General features: G+C 36.6%; 1 protein-coding gene across 2 annotated transcripts in view; it reads left to right on the plus strand.

The window, feature by feature from the left end:
• LOC126284689 (BMP-2-inducible protein kinase) overlaps positions 1–5580 on the plus strand; it is a 240775-nt gene extending 235195 nt beyond the window's left edge. For both annotated transcript variants that reach the window (XM_049983815.1, XM_049983824.1), the window contains one exon: positions 3141–5580. In XM_049983815.1, coding sequence (XP_049839772.1) covers positions 3141–5263 — 2123 coding nt within the window. In that variant the 3' untranslated portion in view covers positions 5264–5580. The remainder of the gene's footprint in view (positions 1–3140) is intronic.
• Positions 5581–17406: the final 11826 nt, after the last annotated feature.

Below are 17406 nucleotides of genomic sequence, written 5' to 3' on the forward strand. Positions count from 1 at the left end.
TAAGTGTTCTGCCAATAAATCAGTCTTTGCTTTCCTCACAATGTTGTCTGCATGACCTTTGCAATTTAAATAATTCGTAATTGTAATCCCTAAATATTAAGTTAATTTTACAGCCTTTAGATTTGTATGATTTATCATGTAACTGAAATTTAGTGGATTCAAGTGGATGATTTTACAATTTCTATTATTTAGAGTCAGTTGCCACTTGGTGCACCATACAGATGTCTTGTCTAAATCATTTTGCAGTTGGTTTTGTTCATCTAATGACTTTACAAGACAGTACACAACAGCATCATCTGTAGACAATGTAAGAGGGATTCTCAGATTGTATCTCAAACAATTTATGTAGATTAAGAACAGCAAAGGGCCTTTGACACATCCTTGGAGAATGCTCGATGACTTTACATCAGATACTAATGAACTGTGTCTTTCCTGGCCAGAAAATCACGAATCTAGTCACACATCTGAGACAATACTCCAGAGGCATGCTATATTTGATTAGAATTCCCTTGTGAGGCATGGTGTCAAAATCATTCTGGATGTAAAAGAATCTGGAATCAATCGAAGTTTATGGAAGTCACTAATTGCTCTCATTATGAAGTACTCGTTGAATATAGTCTGGTTAATTTGGGCAGCCTTTTAAGCAAAAGCTGCTTTTTCTCACATCTCAATGTTCATGTTGTCATATCTTCTGAATTGTATGTTGTGCAGTCATATAAATGGTATTTGCATTCCATCTGTTACGCTGCCTCAAGACACACACTGTAATATCTGTCTTATTGTGCTAAACCTTTAACATCAGGTTATATCTCTTAATGAGTATATTATGACAGCATTTTAAATTTTTCAAGTTAGTCAGTAATTATGTGAAATATTGAAAATAAAATTTTTGTTGTATATTGGGCTCTAGAATAGCGATTTAATAGTCAAGACCTGTATTCGTGCCACAGGTAATTTTTAGGTGGGAGAACTGAGTACATTCAGTAGCTATATGATGACAGTTGAGTAACTACTCAAAGGTGAACTACCACCTAGTGACACCGGTGTCAGAGGATGACACAGTAGCATGGGGTTCTTGATTTTCAGTTGTGGAATTTTTTTGACCTTGTTGTTTCCTCCTGGTAATAGGTAGTGTGTTGTGACCTAACCCCCTCACCCCTTTCCCATCCCTGTCCCATTCCTCAATTAATTGGTGCTTGACCTCCACCTGATACACTCAGCAACACACCTCCACTACAAAGTGGCAATTAAGAAAGATTTAGGGCAGCCTGGGTGGAAAAAAATGTCTTTTCTTCTCCCTACATCTGTGCATATCAGCAATTACTGACGATCAATTCACCATCAGCAGTGTGCAAAGATTAATCCAAGGAAATTAGAAGTTAGCTATTAGTGAAAGAGGCATTGCTTTATATGATGATTACAATATTGTGAAAACACTTTGATCATAAAAATAAATAAAGAAACTTTTATATGATTGTATGACCTAAATACAGCCTACAGGAGTACGCTATATATATCTCCAGCAGAGTCGGCAGCTAGCTTGCGCAATACCACCTCGTCTTCCATTTAGGATACTGACAGCTTGTCAGAATAATTCTTTGACTTCAGTAAAATTTCTCGTATCTTGTCTACTTGGACCCGTGTTATTGAAAACCATTTTCTTTTCCTAGAGAAAACACTCTCAAAGTGATGTTGGGGAGAACATTATCACTACACTGTATCTTCTAAAATAAAGCTGTAGGAAGTTTGTAAGTCTTTATACGGTAGCTTGTGGGTTCTTGCTTACACATGTAAAAACTCTTTGTTAGCAGATTATTCATTCAACGGAACTCCCAATCCACACAATTGTGAAATTTAGAGGATGAAAATAGAATGGGATGTTTATATGCCTAAGTTCTGACTCTGATCATTGAAAATATTTCAAACTGTTTGCAGGAGCATGTTTGCAATCAAAATATACATCCTGGCTAAATTTGTAATGGTAGTGGCACAATGAAACCTTACTCATCCCCAGATAACTCGAGAACTATTCCATGTATTTAGAGGGAACTTTTATTGAATGCAATTGGATCATTCTTGTTTGTTAAAACAGACTGAAATAACAAAAACATATGAGTTTTCCTGTCACCCTAAATAACATATGGCTGGGAGTGAAAAAACATTACATAGAGTAGCTTATAAGTAACCATCATAGTAGAAACGAAGATATCATACTACCAATACGAAATTTTAAAAAAAATTGTAGGCTTTCATTAGAAGTTTCTTACCAAGGTGAAACCGTGTACTATCATCCAAAGACTATACTACAGGGCAAAACACAGTAATGTGAGAAAACTGGTAATGCATTGTTTGATTATACAAAACCTCACTTGTATGATGCATCGCGGTGAAATGTTATATAGTAGTAATGTTGTTGATTCTCACCATACGTTATCATTAGCATATGTGGGTCATCCTGAAAGTCATAAACAACTCAAAGACTAAAAATTCATTTACACAAAAAGTTTGTTCTGGATGCCTGAAGTCACAGACGCACCACGTTCTGCATGTTCTCTAGTTTCTTGTAGTATTAGCAGTGCATCTGTTCTTCCACAGAACCAAAAAAAAGGGTAGTCAGAGGATGTCGTGTTGGGACTGTAGGAACAGTGCAGAATATTTGCACGCCTGTATATTCCTGATGTTCTCATCAATGGCACAAGATGTGTGACATTGCATGTCGTCATGCTGACGGGTGATCTCCTTGCCAGACTGTTTAATATGAAATGGATGAGGGAGTTTCAAAAGTTTCTGGATACAACAGACAGCTTATATTGCATAAAAAACATCAAACAGAATGCACCCCAGAAGGCATGCTACATATAACGTTCCATCAAATTATACTGTCCTTACATTCTCCTTTTTTTATTTATTTATTTATTTATTTATCTATATAAATGGTTTCATTCAACCATTCAGTCAGCTGGAGTTTGCTTTGAGGTTTATAAGAATGGAACCAGGTTTCATTCACAGTGATATCTGAGGAGAGAGTCCCCCCTCCCCCTACACATACAAGTTAATATCCTATGCATGATCAATATGTCAATTATTAATCATATATTTTAAAAGTGGACAAATTATAATGACTGTTTCTTTTGTTCTAGATTCGAGTCGAAGTAGTACACGTCGAAAGAGACGTGGAAGAAATGCCGTGTCATCTGTTGTGCGAAAATCTAAAAAAGAGGTAAGAACTGAGGTAGCATCATATGATGACAATGTGTCTGATGATTCCATTGGATCTGCAAGTGACCTTCGTGCAATGAATGAAGATGATGCAATTGGAGATATCAATGATGATAAGAAATATGTCAGGGAGAAGATGAAGAAGAATGATGAAACAATATCTGAAAGCATAATGACATGCGGTTCTTCTGCATACCATGCAGAATGTGAAAGTGTCACAACTCATGAAGATGACGAAAGGAAGAGGTGCAAGATATTTGTCAAAACAAGGGAGTTACAGCAACCAACTATAGAGCAAGAAGACGATGAGGGCAGTGCTTGTGCCGATGACATGCTTTTTGTCGGCCACCAGTACGGTGACAAGCCACTGTTAGCCGATGATGAACTTGATACAGAAGATGAGAATTGTGGAGAAAAAAGTCCCACCCCTCCAGAAACTGAGAGCAAAAGTGACTTGTGGAAAGATGCTGCTGAAATGAGTGTGCCACCAAAATCAAAACTTGTGAAAGATACCAGCTGTGACGTCTTTGCCTTAGCTCCTTTTCAGAAACCTGCATCAGTACGATCGCTGACTAGAACGACCGGGAGGAAGTCTTCTCATTATCAAAGTCGCAGCCAGCCGACGAGTCAGGCAGTTTCCCCAATGGACATCGTATGCGGAGGTCGAAAATCTTCACTCCTCTTTACGTCTTCTTCACCGGTTCCTCATCTTGTGACTCCACCAGAAGAGAGAGCTCCTGTTACATTACCCACAGAATCTCGTTTGGTTGACCTCGGAGGGACAGACAGTAAGGAAGGTACTGCAAGGGAGAATTCAATCTATGGAAGTAAAGGTGATGACAGTGTTGATCACACGAAAAAGATTCGCTGTCATAAAAATGAAAATGTAGGTGATTTAGTCGGCTCATGTTTCAAGGACAATATTGTTTCAGATGTCATTTCTAGATTTGAAACTCCAGCAGCACACTTTGCTACAACTGTGCCTCCAATTGCAGAACAGGATGAGACTTCAGACGGGCTTTCCAATGGGAAGGATCTCTTTGGTTCATCTCCATTTAATTCTGATTGCTTTTCAAATCCATTTAGCCATGGACATGGAGATGATAACTCAATTATTGAACAGTCACCATTTCGGGCAGCTTCAGTGAGTCCTATGGTCTCACCAAATATTAATAGAGATGTGACTCATTTCAGTAATCCAAATTACTTTGCTGTTCCTCAGAACTATAATGTTGGTGCTGCTGAATCATTATCTGTTGAGTTTGAGTCTGCTGAAAGTTCCCGAGTAGTGGAATCTCGTAACATGAAATTGCCAGAGTCCAATCCTGTCAGCCAGACTGTACAGAATCCTGTCAGACCAGATGGTCATGAGGAAGATTTGTTTGGGGCAATTCCATTTTGTGAAATGACACCCCAGATGCTGCTAAAACCGCAAGCTGCCAGACCAAACTCCTTAAGGCTGATCGAAACTACAACAGCGCCCGAATCCGGAAGAATAGACAATGAGTTGAAGCGGCACCACCACCACTCGTCAGTTATACAGAGTGTAGCCTCGGGCTTCCTGTACCTCGCGCAGCCTGAAGTGTGCCAGGCTCAACATTCCTTTCCTGCCGAACCTACTCTCAGCCTCGATAGTGTCAGGACCAGAGCTGATCACCCAGAGTCACCAAAGCATTTCACAAAAAAGGAACGGTCTAAAAATAGTGATAAATCAAAATATCATCTCATAGAAAATTCGGGTCCAGAGGATAAATTTGACGACATTCTATCGAAACAGTCACACAAAAGTTCTAAGACGACATCGACAGCTTTACACAAGAAAACTTCTAAATCTTCGAAGAAAATTGGTAGCGATAAGGCTCATAAAGTGGCACCAGTTGGTTTCAGTAATATGAGCTTTGAGGATTTTTCAAGCGATGGTGCTGAGGACGGTGTGCAAGAGGCAGTGACTGTGCCATTCGAAGTTTTGCGAAACGATAAACAACTTTATGAGGCTGAGAAGAAGTTCGGTTCACTGAAGAGGCGTAGCAACCCTTTTTCGTGAGGGAGGTTTTGCACGAACCACATGTACTATTTCCTGTCAAAAACATACATGTGGAAGCAATATTCTAGTTGATATATTTTATGAAATAGTATACTGTTGTATTGTTATGAGCAAATCAGTATTTTTTCAGCAAAGAGCTATACATAGTTGTACAGACTGAGACTTATGTTTATTAAATCCTTTTTACATATCTGTCGTATTACTAGCTTATAATAAGAAAGTTGTTTGTGTATTGATGTATGTAAATGTTCGTGTTGTTTGTTGAAACCTGAGAAGTGGTTGAAAAAGACGTTGTTATTAAGACACTGTTAAAGGTATACATGTTTATTTACTGCCTATTGCACCCCAGCACAAAGGCTAGTTATTTTTAGTTGCATTTAATATCTTACATTTGAATTCATGTTCTGGGAAAATTTTCAGGAACACACTTACTTTCTTGTGTGTGTTGATGAATGTTTGTTTGAGGTGACCAATTAATATGCTAGTAAAGTACTTTGAATTTCGAATCGAGAAAGCTACTCCATTTTTAGGCAAGTTTTGCCACATCATAATAGTATGCATGTAAATTCATTGTGTACAAAGTGAAAGAGAATGTAACTTAATAATTTATTTGATTTTTATGCATGATACCAAAGTTAAATCGTAGTATATAAGCATTTATTTATTGTTTCACAGGTTGTTGCATAGGTATAAATGATTGATTTGTTGGGGTGCAGTGAACTGATACAATGATGTTATGTTGGGGAATCAATACTCCATTTTAAATGAAGCACTAAACTTTATGTATGCAGCAGCACATAGCTATTTATGTGTGGACACACACACTCACACACTCACACACACACACACACACACACACACACACACACACACACACACACACACACACCTTGTCAATTACAATTTCCAGATAGCATTCCAAGGTAGAAACTTTATTTTGTACTTTATATGGACCAATGATGTTTGTCTCCTTAAGATGTTGTGACTTCTGTTTAATATTAGCTTTTCTGTGTCTTTGATTAGAATTCTGTGTAACATCCATTTATTTGCCACTGCTTACTGCAACTTGAAGCCTGCTAAAGTGTTTTCAGTATTTAGAATTACAACTGAGTAAAATGTGTGGTTAAATACCTACCTACAACCCCCCCCCCCCCCAAACACACACACACACACACACACACACACACACACACACACACACACACACACACACCATTTATATATTGGTAGACTTTCAGGGTAATACTACTGATCTGTATCCCTGGAAGTGGAGAGGTACATAAAGAGGAAGTAGAAGATAGGAATTGAAGTCTGTGCCACATACCCATAACAGGAGCAAGAGGAATTCAAATATTAATCGAGTCAAGGACCACTTGCTAGTTGGTAATAGGACAGAAAGAGAAGTCATGTGGAGGGAGGCGACCTTTATTCTGATTTCTTTCACGTTTTTCTTTATTCCCTATTACGGTGTTTTTCACACCGCAACAATATCATTTCTGCATATTCTGTCCATCAAACATGTTTCACATTTCGGTCTTACTTTTGTCTTGCTGCATTCTTTCTATATATTTCTACTTGTTTCGATGTACACCATCATTTTCTCAAATGGCAGCTGGGGTTTTCTGCAATTCTCTCTCTCTCTCTCTCTCTCTCTCTCTCTCTCTCTCTCTCTCTCTATCTATCTATCTATCTATCTATCTATCTATCTATCTCTCACCCCCCCCCCCCCCCCCAACGTTCTGTAATCTACAGATTCTGAATTTCTTTGGCTCTGTTTTTTGTCGCTTATTTTTCTAGTTACTTCTAGTTACTTTCAATTTTGTTATCTCATATTTTTGAGATGATGCTCACATACAAACAGTTCAATTTTTACATCAGTATGAAATGCACTACATCCAAATGTCATAAGACCAAACATTAAATAAAATACATTTCAAATAAAATAATTTTTGTAATGAGGATAATCTATTGTAATTCTGCTAAAGAAATATATATTAATGGCACTGAAGTGCATTCAGCATTTAAGGCTTCTGATATTTTGAGGTACTTTGAATTTTGCCATAGGCAAAACTTTTTTACTATTGCTGGAGACACATTTTCTTTTCACCTCAATTCGCAAATGTCAAATTGGTGGAAACTGAATGACTGATAACAAACATGACATCTGTGTCACCAACTGCTAACCTTTGTTGTTTAATAACACTTCAGCATATGGGGAGTCATATCGCCGTTAATCAGTTTTTTATCTCTAGACTTGGGGTTGTGTGAACCCTAATATATTTTGATGTAGTAATGTATAAAACGTTATTTATTTTACAACGCAATTTCTACTTAATTACTTGATATATTTAAATATTTATTACCTTTTCATACCATTCCTGTCATTTATAATACTACATTAGGTTGGCACATAGCCCACTCCATCTCTGGTGCTCCTCTCCTCGTAGTGCGCTCTCTCTCTCTCTCTCTCTCTCTCTCTCTCTCTCTCTCTCTCTCTCTCACACACACACACACACACACACACACACACACACACACACACTCTCTCTCTCTCTCTCTCTCTCTCTCTCTCTCTCTCGTTGCTGTTGAAAGAAGAATGAATTAGTATTAAAAGTAGTCCCTCACAGCTGTCAACAGTTTTCTTCTTTTTTTATATTGTGATAGTGTTTGTTTTAACTATTTGTATCCATAAACAGCAAGACATTACTTTTTGTCCTTGCATAAAAAAGACGCAATATATTGGGAATTCCAGTCAACTTAATATTTTTGTATAGTACATTGATATATTTGTACCATCACTGAAGTGACCTCTTGCATTGCACTGGAGTTCTCCAGTTTCTTACAAGAGGTTTCTTTTTTACTTTACCTTTGTCCTCCAGTCTCTAAAGAGAGAGAGAATAAATAGCACAGTGTAATCCAAGTTCTTTGGTTAATCTGTTTTGCAGTTTTATGAACGTGTCACAGGAGAGATACTATATTCACTCATTCAAAATACATTCAGCATTATCTGCTGACGGTGTAAACAGTTGTCATTCCATGATTATATGCTCATGTTACTGATAGCCTACTTGTTAAAATGAGAACTGTTCATGGAAGTGAAAACAGTAAAGGGATGATCTATTGAAATTTTGGTGTTGATTGTATGTTCGGTGATACAGACAATTCAGAGGAAACTAATGACAATGAAAGTATGTTACATTGAGGAATGGAAGAAAGTGTTGTGAGAAGTACAAGTAACAGGAAGAGGGACTGTAGTAGTTATGCTCACATTTCTGAGCTAATAACGATCTGCAGATAGTTGATTAGTCAAAACAAGTTTATAGAAAATTGGATCTTAGGAAAACTGTTTTGGTCCATTGCTACTGCCAAATACTGTTCTGGACCACATCTGTATGACTAACTCTCTTTTCCTACACCATTTTGCACATTTTTTTACCTCAGCCTTCTGTCTTTTTTCCCCTTCTCTCTCTCTTTCTCTGTTTTACAGAAATTGACTCCTTCCATGGTAGTGTATATTTTATATTGCTAATATCTTCTTCAGTTGCTAGTTCAGCATTATTTATCTTATAGTGAAGAATATCACAGTACATTTCTTTTTTGAAACTTGCCTAGTAACTAGTCTTCTTCTGCAGTGTGCTGTCATATTTGATTTACTGGCCTTTATGATGTTGTGTGATATCACCTTCATATTCCAGACAATATTACATTTGTAATTGTCAAGTGTAACAGAAATGCTTGAGGTCCATCAGGTTTTATAACTTAAACACTGCCAAAGCCAACTTTCAGTATTAAGGCCATAATGCCTTGTAGTGTTAGACATGTTGCATGTCATTCTCTTTGATGACCTTTCATACAGAAAGACAATCTGTGTTACACAAAACAGTAGCCATTAAACAACTTTTGTATAATGTGAAGTATCACATGCTCACCAACAACAATAACAGAAACCAATTTGTCCACCTAAAATGTCTTGCTTACAGTATAGAAAGTAGTCTTCATCAGTAAAGTTCATATGGTTCTAGTCTGTCTGGCTGATATGTTATGTGTAAAACTTAGTGCTGAGATCCACTAAGGGGAAGACAGAAAGTTCTGGAAACCATAAAACAATACAAGTACTAAGTGAAATGTGAAGTCCTTTTTATTAACTATATGTTTCCTTAAAGACTGAGTTCCGCAACTGTAATGTTAAGAAAATAAATGTAATTATGCTTAGATCTGTGGTGAAGCTAGCATCATTTCCAGCTGCTGCTTTCACTATCTTTTGAAAAAGTGAAATAAGCATGAAACCTACTTTTATGTAACAGTTTTTGCTAAGAGTTTTAATAATGTGAAATGAATATTCTGTGCATTATTAGTAGCAATCACATTTTTTGTCATTTCTTTCAAGCACATGCAACATCAGAGTGGCCACAGGCACATAACAGGGCAGTGTCAAATAAGTCTTCATTTCAGAATTCTGAAACAGTGACTGACAGTTTAGTAAAAGTTTCAACATACTGATTTTCTTGACAAGTTCATTCTTCAGTAAATTAAAACTTCACACCTGTCAATTTTTGAATAATAGTTGTGAGCAAAATGCAAAGTTGCTTGGTTTCCACAATATGAAACTATTTTAATAAAAGGATTTGACAGATATACATTTCAAATGCAATATATCACGTAATAACTAAGGCAGATGAATAATATTTGGACAATACTTTTATGTTATTTGTGGAGCAAGTCATTTGGTGATTCAATATTGTTGGTTCCCTGGTTCACTCTTTATCAAAAGCTTTTGAGTCAACTTCACGAACACATTTGTTAGAAAAACCAGTGTGATCTATACTCAGCACCTTGTCCTTGCTTTGAAATCCCTTTTCTTCAGTCTTTTGGATGGGAAAAAGTTAAGGCTTGTGACATGTTGTCTTTTTTTTCGTAGCCTTGCATGAGTAAATGCTATGCATTTTATACTGTCAGTTATTTTATATGTTCCTGTGTGAACAAACCATACTTACATTCAATAGTACACATAGCATTGTTTAGGCTCACAGTGTATTTACATACTGCTTAAAGACAAAAAAATTGATTACTTACATTTGCTGACATTTACTCAACCAGATTGCAGGAATGAGAATGGCTTGGAGTCAGTCAGAGATATGTAACTGCTAATCAATTTCCTCAAGTGGATGTAGTAGATTGAGATAAGATATACTTATGATATAACTGCTACTTGTGAAGTCTCAAATATCTGCAGATGTGTGATACGTATGGTGTTGAAGATGAAATTATTATTCTTTTTTGAGTTCATAAGTGAATAAATACCATGAGCCCAAAAATGTGTTCCTTAAGAATTTTTTTTGCAATTAAGATCTCTCTTAATGCACTGCAACATTCCTTTAGTTAGAATAAATAACCAGAGATACAAAAATGCTAAAAAAAAAAAGGACACCTTCTAATTTTATTCGAAGGTCTTCATCCTACTTTATAGCTCCATTGCTAATCCTACAGTTATTTTCAGTGATCATTTTTTCATGTGTTCCCAGTTCTGCATTTTTATGATCTAAGCATTCCTGTATTCTTAATGGGAACATTACTTAAAATATTATTTCTCCTCCTGGCTTAGTATGGTAAAATTGAGCCTATTACTTATGATCAATTATGGTTTTCAAAGTCAGCCATTGTTTGTGAGAATTAAATTTTGCACTGTGTCATTCACAGTTGTTAAGACAGTAACTTAAGAATTGGTTACTTTGGTGTGTGGATGTAGATGATTAGTCTCTCCTGCAACAAAATGAAACTAGCTATTGTTAAATGATCCAATATTTATCATTTTAGGATCATTTTTTTAATTGGTTTATTTTTCAGTTGTTATTAAATTCTTTCAGTTAAACATTAAGAAATATGATAGCATAGGTAAAATTGTGTAAAAGGACATTGCAAGTGATTTATCACAACACAATGTGGCACCAAGTAAGACAGTGACAGTTGCAGGAGCAAGTAGCAGCATGCAGCATGATACTTTTGATAATGATTTTGTGATTCTTAAGAATCAAACACACAGTTTTGCTTGCTAGGAAATGAATAATTTCAGTTTTCTGAAAAGATTTTTACTTCTCGTTATTAAACTGGAAGAGGTATGCAAACCTGTTAACTTGCTTGCACTACCGTTACCTACAAAGGGAAAAAAATACGTAGTTTCACCTGCACTGCAGTTATGTGAATAAAGCTTTCTTCTGTTCTACGTAAGTGATTCTTTGCCAAAATTTGTGGGACACATCATCTTTCTTTGTGTCACATGTAAATGAGATGGCTGCTAGGCCTCTGCAGGTTTCTTCAGGGTAACTTAAAATACTGTCATAAACAGCCAAATTGAAAATTGATTTGTCATGTAAGGGATTTTGAAGGAATGGCAGTTACTGTACTGATTGTTGATGTGGTCTTCAGTCTGAAGACTGGTTTGATGCAGCTCTCCATGCTACTCTATCCTGTGCAAGCCTCTTCATCTCCAAGTAAATACTGCAACCAACATCCCTCTGAATCTACTTACAGTATTCATCTCTTTGTCTCCCTCCACGAATTTTACCCCACACGCTTCCCTCCGGTACTAAATTGGTGATCGCTTGATGTCCCAGAATGTGTCCTACCAATAGATGTCTTCTATTGATCAGGTTGTATCGCACATTTGTCTTCTCCCCAATTCCATTCAGTATCTACTCATTAGTTACATGATCCACCCATCTAATCTTAAGCATTCTTCTATAGCACCACATCTCAAAAGCTTGTATTCTCTTCTTGTCTAAACTATTGACCATCCATGTTCCACTTCCATACAAGGCTACACTGCACACTAATGCTTTCAGAAAGGACTTCCTGGCACTTAAATCTCTACACATAACAAATTTATCTTCTTCAGAAACATGTTTCTTGCTATTGCCAGTCTGCATTTTATATCCTCCCTACATCAACCATCATCATCTATTTTGCTCCCCAAATAGCAAAAGTTATTTAATACTTTGTCTCATTTCCTAATGTAATTACCTCAGTATCACTTCATTTAATTCAACTACATTCCATTATCCTCATTTTGCTTTTGTTGATAGTCTTATATCCTCGTTTCGAGATACTGTCCATTCCTACTCCAAAGTTTACTTTTGTTTCCTTTACTGCTGCTCACTATACAGATTGAATAGCAACGGGGATAGGCTAGAACCCTGCCTCACTCCCTTCCCAACCACTGCTTCCCTTTTGTGCCCGTCAACTCTGATAACTGGCCTCTGGTTTCTGTGCAAATTGTAAATAGCCTTTTGCTCCTTGTACTTTACCCCTGCCACCTTTAGAATTTCAAAGGCAGTATTCCAGTCATTGAATTGAACAGATTCCATGTAAACAGACTCAAAAGTTAATGATTTCCAGTTCTATTTGCTCATTCACCAGGAGCCAGAGTAGCAACAAACGTATAAGTTGGTGCAGTCAGTAGTGTTAGTATCTGTTAAATAGTAATTTGTAGATTTTATTTATTCTTACTCCTTCCCTCGTTTTTAACCCCTCCTCCCTCTCTCTGCCACTGTCTCTTCAAATTAATACACGTCATAGGCAGTAATAACATTTGAGGATTGCTGCTCATGCTTTCTTGGTTGCTCTGTTATACAAGTTTCAGAGGGTCATTCATATTCTCTTTCAGTGACTGTATAATCTTTTGATTCTGTGATGTGTACAGGATTAACCAATTTATAGAATGTGATGTGAACAGCGGAATTTTTAAAACTGTAAACAAAAATATCATACAAAAGGCTATGTTTATCTGCCCTGTTAAATATTTGAACTGTTTTAATGTTATACTACACTGACTGGCTTAATCCACAGTGTAAATTTTTATGTCATATTTGAGCTATTGCTGCTGTTGAAGAAATGTTGGTATTTAAACCAAGTGCCTGTTGGAAGGACATAGTTTTTTACAGAGTAAATTTTAAATGATAATTTACAATGTTCTATATCTGCAATCTCATAGTGTACATGTTTATTCTTTTATCACAGTAAAGACTTATGAATATGATTTTAATCTGATAAATTATTAATTCAGTAATAGTTCATAGAACATTTATTTACAAGAAAACAATTGTTATCTATATTTTATGCATATAAAATGGTGTCTACCATAGACAAGCTCACCAGCTCCACAAGTTTTAGCAAATCAGTTGTTAAACACATTTTGAGAAGCAGAATGCATCCAACCATGTGAAATTTCTGTTATTTTTCCATATGTGATGTTACTGAAATAGGATTTTTCCCTTTTTTTCTTACAAGAAATTGTCTGCCTATATTTCTTGTAGATGTTTCAATTGTCTGCTAATATCCTGAAATCATTTGACATTTGTTTTTCATGTTATATTCAACCGTTGCATTTAATTGCAGATGAGAAGAAAGTCAGTGCCTATCATTTCATAATTTATTTGTATCATTAATTTCGTTTCACAGAAAGATTGAAATATGTATGTTATGTATTGTGCAGCTCTTCCGTATGTAGCAAGAACTGCCAAGACAATATGTATAACTACACATACATTAAGAAAATAAATATTCATTCATTAAATTATTGGTTTCATTTTATCGACCTTATTAAGTTGTAGGTTGATACTTTTCAGCTTGTGTGCAGCACACATTTAGATACTGTATGCAGAACAAATGTAAAGAGCCATAAGGTTATAAGAAGAATTGACATTTTTCTATACTTAATGGATTTAGTATATGAATTACTTCTCCTCACTTAAACGTGTCATCTACATTCATGTTTCTGTGAGCCATGACTTGGAGTATGGTAGGAGATAACTTGAATATCAATAAAGCTTCACTTGTTCCCATTTATATTAATAGAACCAGGAAGAAAAACTGCCTGCTTGCTCTTGCATTTGCTACATTGCCTGTGCAGAAACCTGATCATCACCACTCCACTCAAGTCTTATCCATGAAATATTCTCAAAATATTGGGTTATGTCATTACATTATGTTAGTTTTAGTCCATGGATCCTGTGGGAGTGGTCTCTGGGATGTGGGGTCATGGGTGTACATTTTATATAATTGCAATATGATTAAACGGCTTAACATTATAGAATGAAGCTATTATTAATGTCCACCATGAAATGAAAAAATTCTTGTTTCTGTGAAAATGTATCAGTAAAGTTGATAACAGTGTGCCTCTGAGTTAATGACATTTTAAGTTATTTGTGTAAGTGGAACATTTCCCCCATGGCTGAAATATGCTGAAATTAAGCCTTTGTATAAGAAAGGATTTAAAGAAATACCATTGAATTTCCATCCAGTTTCACTATCATTCGCATTCTGAAAAAGTTTAGGAAATATAATGTACAGTCATCTACTTAACCATCTGACTACAAATAAAATATCCTCCAAGTCACAGCTCGGATTTCTGAAGGGTTCCTATATTGGGAAGGGTGCCTACACATACAGTGAGAATGTACTCAATTCATAATTTTTGACGACATAGTCTATGGAAAGCAGTGACCTGATGTTATATTTACGTCCAAAGAACAGTCGAGATCGCAATAATATTTCTTTATTGACCAGTTTTGGATTATATACAAGCAATCCTCAGAATTTAAGTGTACAATTGTGGTACCGCGAGAAATTCGAGGAGCCGTCAGCACCAGTGATAGGGGGCCAAGAAATTTTGAAGATGGCTTGTATATATGCCGAAACCAGTCCATAAAGAGATATTATTGCAATCTCGACTTATTTTAATGTAAATGTACTTAATTGATTAGACAATAAATTATAGAGTGCTGGAATATTCTGTGACCTGTGAAAGACATTTGACTGTGTAAATCACAATATCCTTTTAAGTAAATTAGAATATTGCAGTGTAACAGGAAATGCTGAAAAATTGTTCAAATCCTGTATCTCTGATGGAAAACAAAGGGTGTTATTAGGAAAGAGACGTGTATTAAGGTATCGGGAAGCATCTAATTGGGAACCAATAACATGTGGTGTCGCCCAACATTCCATCATAGGGTCCTTACTTTTCCACATGTATACCAATGACCAGTCATGGGTGACAGGAATTCGAGTGTGGGAAAAGGGAGAGAAGGAAACGTAGTAGGTGGATATGGATTGGGGCTAAGAAATGTAAGAGGAAGCCGCCTGATAGAATTTTGCACAGAGCACAACTTAGTCAATAGCTAACACTTGGTTTAAGAATCATGAAAGAAGGTTGTATACATGGAAGAACCCTGGAGATACTAAAAGGTATCAGATAGATTATATAATGGTAAGACAGAGATTTAGGAACAAGGTTTTAAATTGTAAGACATTTCCAGGGGCAGATGTGGACTCTGACCACAATCTATTGGTTATGACCTGTAGATTAAAACTGAAGAAACTGCAAAAACGTGGGACTTTAAGGAGATGGGACCTGGATAAACTGAAAGAGCCAGCGGTTGTACAGGGTTTCAGGGAGAGCATAAGGGAACAATTGTCAGGAATGGGGGAAAGAAATATAGTAGAAGAAGAATGGGTAGCTTTGAGGGATGAAGTAGGTAAAAAGACGAGGGCTAGTAGAAATCCTTGGGTAACAGAAGAAATATTAAATTTAATTGATGAAAGGAGAAAATATAAAAATGCAGTAAATGAAGCAGGCGAAAAGGAATACAAACGTCTCAAAAATGAGATCGACAGGAAGCGCAAAATGGCTAAGCAGGGATGGCTAGAGGACAAATGTAAGGATGTAGAGGCTTATCTCACTAGGGGTAAGATAGATACTGCCTACAGGAAAATTAAAGAGACCTTTGGAGATCAGAGAACCACTTGTATGAACATCAAGAGCTCAGATGGAAACCCAGTTCTAAGCAAAGAAGGGAAAGCAGAAAGATGGAAGGAGTATATAGAGGGTCTATACAAGGCTGATGTACTTGAGGACAATATTATGGAAATGGAAGAGGATGTAGATGAAGATGAAATGGGAGATACGATACTGCGTGAAGAGTTTGACAGAGCACTGAAGGACCTGAGTCGAAACAAGGCCCCCGGAGTTGACGACATTCCATTGGAACTACTGACGGCCTTGGAAGAGCCAGTCCTGACAAAACTCTACCATCTGGTGAGCAAGATGTATGAGACAGGCGAAATACCCTCAGACTTCAAGAAGAATATAATAATTCCAATCCCAAAGAAAGCAGGTGTTGACAGATGTGAAAATTACCGAACTATCAGTTTAATAAGCCATAATTGCAAAATACGCGAATTCTTTACAGACGAATGGAAAAACTAATAGAAGCCGACCTAGGGGAAGATCAGTTTGGATTCTGTAGAAATACTGGAACACGTGAGGCAATACTGACCTTACGACTCATCTTAGAAGAAAGATTAAGGAAAGGCAAACCTACGTTTCTAGCATTTGTAGACTTAGAGAAAGTTTTTGACAATGTAGATTGGAATACTCTCTTTCAAATTCTGAAGGTGGCAGGGGTAAAATACAGGGAGCGAAAGGCTATTTACAATTTGTACAGAAACCAGACGGCAGTTATAAGAGTCGAGGGACATGAAAGGGAAGCAGTGGTTGGGAAGGGAGTAAGACATGGTTGTAGCCTCTCCCCGATGTTATTCAATCTGTATATTGAGCAGGCAGTGAAGGAAACAAAAGAAAAATTTGGAGTAGATATTAAAATCCATGGAGAAGAAATAAAAACTTTGAGGTTCGCCAATGACATTGTCTTTCTGTCAGAGACAGCAAAGGACTTGGAAGAGCAGTTGAATGGACAGTGTCTTGAGAGGAGTATATAAGATGAACATCAACAAAAGCAAAACGAGGATAATGGAATGTAGTCAAATTAAATCGGGCAAAGCTGAGGGAATTAGATTAGGAAATCCGACACTTAAAGTAGTAAAGGAGTTTTGCTATTTAGGAAGTAAAATAACTGAAGATGGTCGAAGTAGAGAGCATATAAAGTGTAGACTGGCAATGGCAAGGAAAGCATTTCTGAAGAAGAGAAATTTGTTAACATCGAGTATAGATTTAAGTGTCAGGAAGTCGTTTCTGAAAGTACTTGTATGGAGTGTGGCCATGTATGGAAGTGAAACATGGACGATAAATAGTTTGGACAAGAAGAGAATAGAAGCTTTTGAAATGTGGTGCTACAGAAGAATGCTGAAGA

This window comes from Schistocerca gregaria, chromosome 1, assembly GCF_023897955.1.
Source record: "Schistocerca gregaria isolate iqSchGreg1 chromosome 1, iqSchGreg1.2, whole genome shotgun sequence".
NCBI classification, from domain to species: Eukaryota; Metazoa; Arthropoda; class Insecta; order Orthoptera; family Acrididae; genus Schistocerca; species Schistocerca gregaria.